The following is a 3,231-nucleotide window of genomic DNA, read 5'->3' as shown; positions in this document are numbered from 1 at the left end:
AAAAAATATAGGAATTAGATATATAGATGTAAATGTTAGGTGAGGGAACTAAATCGAATGCACCTTAAAAGTAGGAAATTGATAGGTAGGTACCTACTAAGAATTAAATGTACTGTACTATTATCAAACGGTTCTATAAAGCACCAGTAATTACTACCTAATTTATATAATTAAATATAACCCAAATCCTAGTATTGAACATAGTTTATAACACAAGACAATTATCTGATATTACTGTTGGTACCTACCTTTAATGTACAGAGAACTAACAAAATCTACTTACTTATATATTGGACCAAAAATATATAATATACTACAATTAGACATCAGAACAAACCAATCCTTCTATAGTTTAAAAAAGAAAATAACTTCAGAATAAACAAAGTACAACATTTTAAGTATTTTATTCCTTTAATCTTTCTGCTTCATAAGGTATCGACGTATCGTATTGTATCATAATATGATATTATTATATTCAATATTATATAACATACAGGATGTATGTTATTGTACGCGGGTTTTTTTGACGATTATGAACGCCGGTTGTCGTTTGCGCATCACTATTGTTATTTTTGACCTTTTTTGTAAGACAGTTGCGCATCGTTCGATTTTTGGGTTATACATCGTTTGCGCATCGATCGTTTAAAAGGTCGTACATCATTTGCGCATCAATATTATTTAACAATAGAACTGAAAAAAAGGTGTATACCCAAAAGCGTTTAACTTTTCTCAAACTATATGTACCTATATTTGTATTATAATTATAACTATGACTGTAATATTCCTAATTGAACTGAACAAAATTTTTACTCAAACTACCTATGTGTTATATGTATTATGTATATTTTTTACTATAACTATGGCCATGTAATGTACTTAATTCAACTGAATATTAAATTTTTAACTACAAAATAATTTGCAAATTGAGCTTTTTATAAATTTGGTCATCATTTAAACTTTGAATGCTTATTGAACAAAAACTTGTGCCTATGTATATTAAATTATTAAATATCTATATATACTAGCTGATCCCGTGCACTTCGTGCCCGTTTAATGTACCAACTCTATATGACTCGAACTTTGTACAATTCGTTGTTTAATATTCGGGTGTATGGTTTTCAAAATGTATCTTAACTTTTCCGTTTCCCAGAATAAAAATTCTGATTCGCAGCAGTATATTATCAGGTAGGCAATCTACCTACGGTAGATCGCGGACCCCGTGCTGTTTGTACGTAGGTATATGATTTAACTATAAAATATCAAAGTTATACCAAGTTTGTCGTATTCCACCTATGGTAGATTAATATAATCAATTAATACAAAATCCTAACCTAACATAACTACTAATATCAGATGAATAAAAAAAACCAAATTTAACCATTCCTAAATTAGTCTGTCTTCTTCCAGTTACAGCCAAAATATGTACCTTGTATATTTTGTGTTGCATATTCAGTAATAAGAAATTTAAGCTGTTTTGAACAATTGATATTATGTGTCTTACCTATCGTATAAAAAAAAACCAAATTTAACCATTCCTAAATAAGTCAGTCTTCTTCCCAGAGGTTTAATCTACACACAAACATTCATACCAAGCTGAACCCGTGCACTCCGTTGTCCGTAAAAAATTGCAACTTAAAAAATTATGATTGTTCAACTGTTTTTGGGTGTAACTTGCTGCAATGTTCAATAACTTGATTTGGTGCTAACTTGTACCTGATCTACCCAAATAACCAATGGAAACCAATAATAAATAAATATTAATTTATACTGTAGACTGTAGCCAATGGCAACTATTTAAAAAATAAATAAAAATAAAATTTCCAATTTCCATCGTGAACCTCAAGATCCCTGTTTGAGCACCTCTTTAAAATGCAAATTTTGAAAAATCCTTTCTTAGTGCGCCTATACATAGTAATAAGAACATTTACTGAAAATTTCATATCCATAGCTTCAGCAGTTCCGGCTAAGCGATGATGAATCACCCAGGACAAGTCTTTTTATATATAAAGATATTAATACTGCGCAATAGTGTGCATGTACCACGTATATGTTTATGTAGGTATATGAGGAGAATTAAAACATAATATGCCAGGTCGACGATGACCCGAAACAGATTCAATAATCTGGATTTAGTAAATATAGAAAGATGATTATTTAATAAGATTAGGTGTTGATAAGGATATTTTATAAACATTTGCATAAATATATTATAGCCGTATACCTACAGTTATAAAATATTATATACTACCTATTATAGATACCTATCTACCTTTTTATTTTATTGATTATATTTTATTTTTGAGATTTATTTTTAATGACGAGGGGAGACGTTTACACAATATGGTTTATAACTTTGGTTTTCTAGGACTCTAACCCCTGTAGTAGGTATCTAACTATTAAATCCTAGTTATGCCCATGTATTTAATATGTAGCTATACCTAAGTTGAGAACTATTAAGATTTAAGACTATAAGACCTATAGGTACTATTAGGGGACGTAGTAATATTAGGGGACGTAATGCTAACGCAGTCCCCCCTCCGGTTCTCGATACCATGAAAAAAAAAAAGGTACCTATAATATTATTCATGTCGAATAAGTACAATTACATTTGCGTACCTATAGATACATATACGTTTATGCGCATTTAAAACGTGGAATTACAAATTTTTTCAAAAAATCGAAACATTTTAAACAAAAAATAAATGATTTAATCAGAAAATACTCTGAACTTGAAATTATCTGCCAATATTTACCTTTTACGAACTCATTTAGCAGACTGGGTTCTATTTGCGTGTACCCCAAGATGCCCAAGTGTCTTTTTACCTCTTCTGAGTCAACTTCCATTTTGTAATTTGAACTCACCTAGGTACGATAATATTCTATTATTATGTTATATGCTTTTAAATATGTAATACCTACATTAAAACAAATTGTTGTCAAGGTTACAGCGAGTACCTAATACATTAAAATAATTACGATACCTAAAATTTGAAGACCAATAAAGTATAAAAAAATTATAATAGCAATGTTTAAGAAATTCGCGAATGGGGATCATCTTAGGAAAAAAAATTCAGTGGAACCATGTATAAAATTATTATATTACCTCCCTCCCTTATAAAAATAAAAATATAAAATTATATTAATATTATATTAGTTAAATTATTAACCATGATAAAATAGATCTATGCCATGATTGATAATGGAGGGCATGTACCAGTTGCCCCCAAAAGT

General features: G+C 29.5%; 1 protein-coding gene across 1 annotated transcript in view; it reads right to left on the bottom strand.

The window, feature by feature from the left end:
* Nucleotides 1-2,844, bottom strand: part of LOC115033507 — a 48,304-nt gene extending 45,460 nt beyond the window's left edge. Inside the window, exon 1 of the mRNA XM_029486175.1 lies at nt 2,824-2,844. Within this exon, the coding sequence (XP_029342035.1) occupies nt 2,824-2,844 (21 nt within the window). The remainder of the gene's footprint in view (nt 1-2,823) is intronic.
* Between the last annotated feature and the right edge of the window lie 387 nt (nt 2,845-3,231).

This window comes from Acyrthosiphon pisum, chromosome A1 (assembly GCF_005508785.2).
Source record: "Acyrthosiphon pisum isolate AL4f chromosome A1, pea_aphid_22Mar2018_4r6ur, whole genome shotgun sequence".
NCBI lineage: Eukaryota > Metazoa > Arthropoda > Insecta > Hemiptera > Aphididae > Acyrthosiphon > Acyrthosiphon pisum.
The sequence above is the reverse complement of the archived record's forward strand: the minus strand, read 5'-3'. Positions and strand labels throughout refer to the sequence as shown.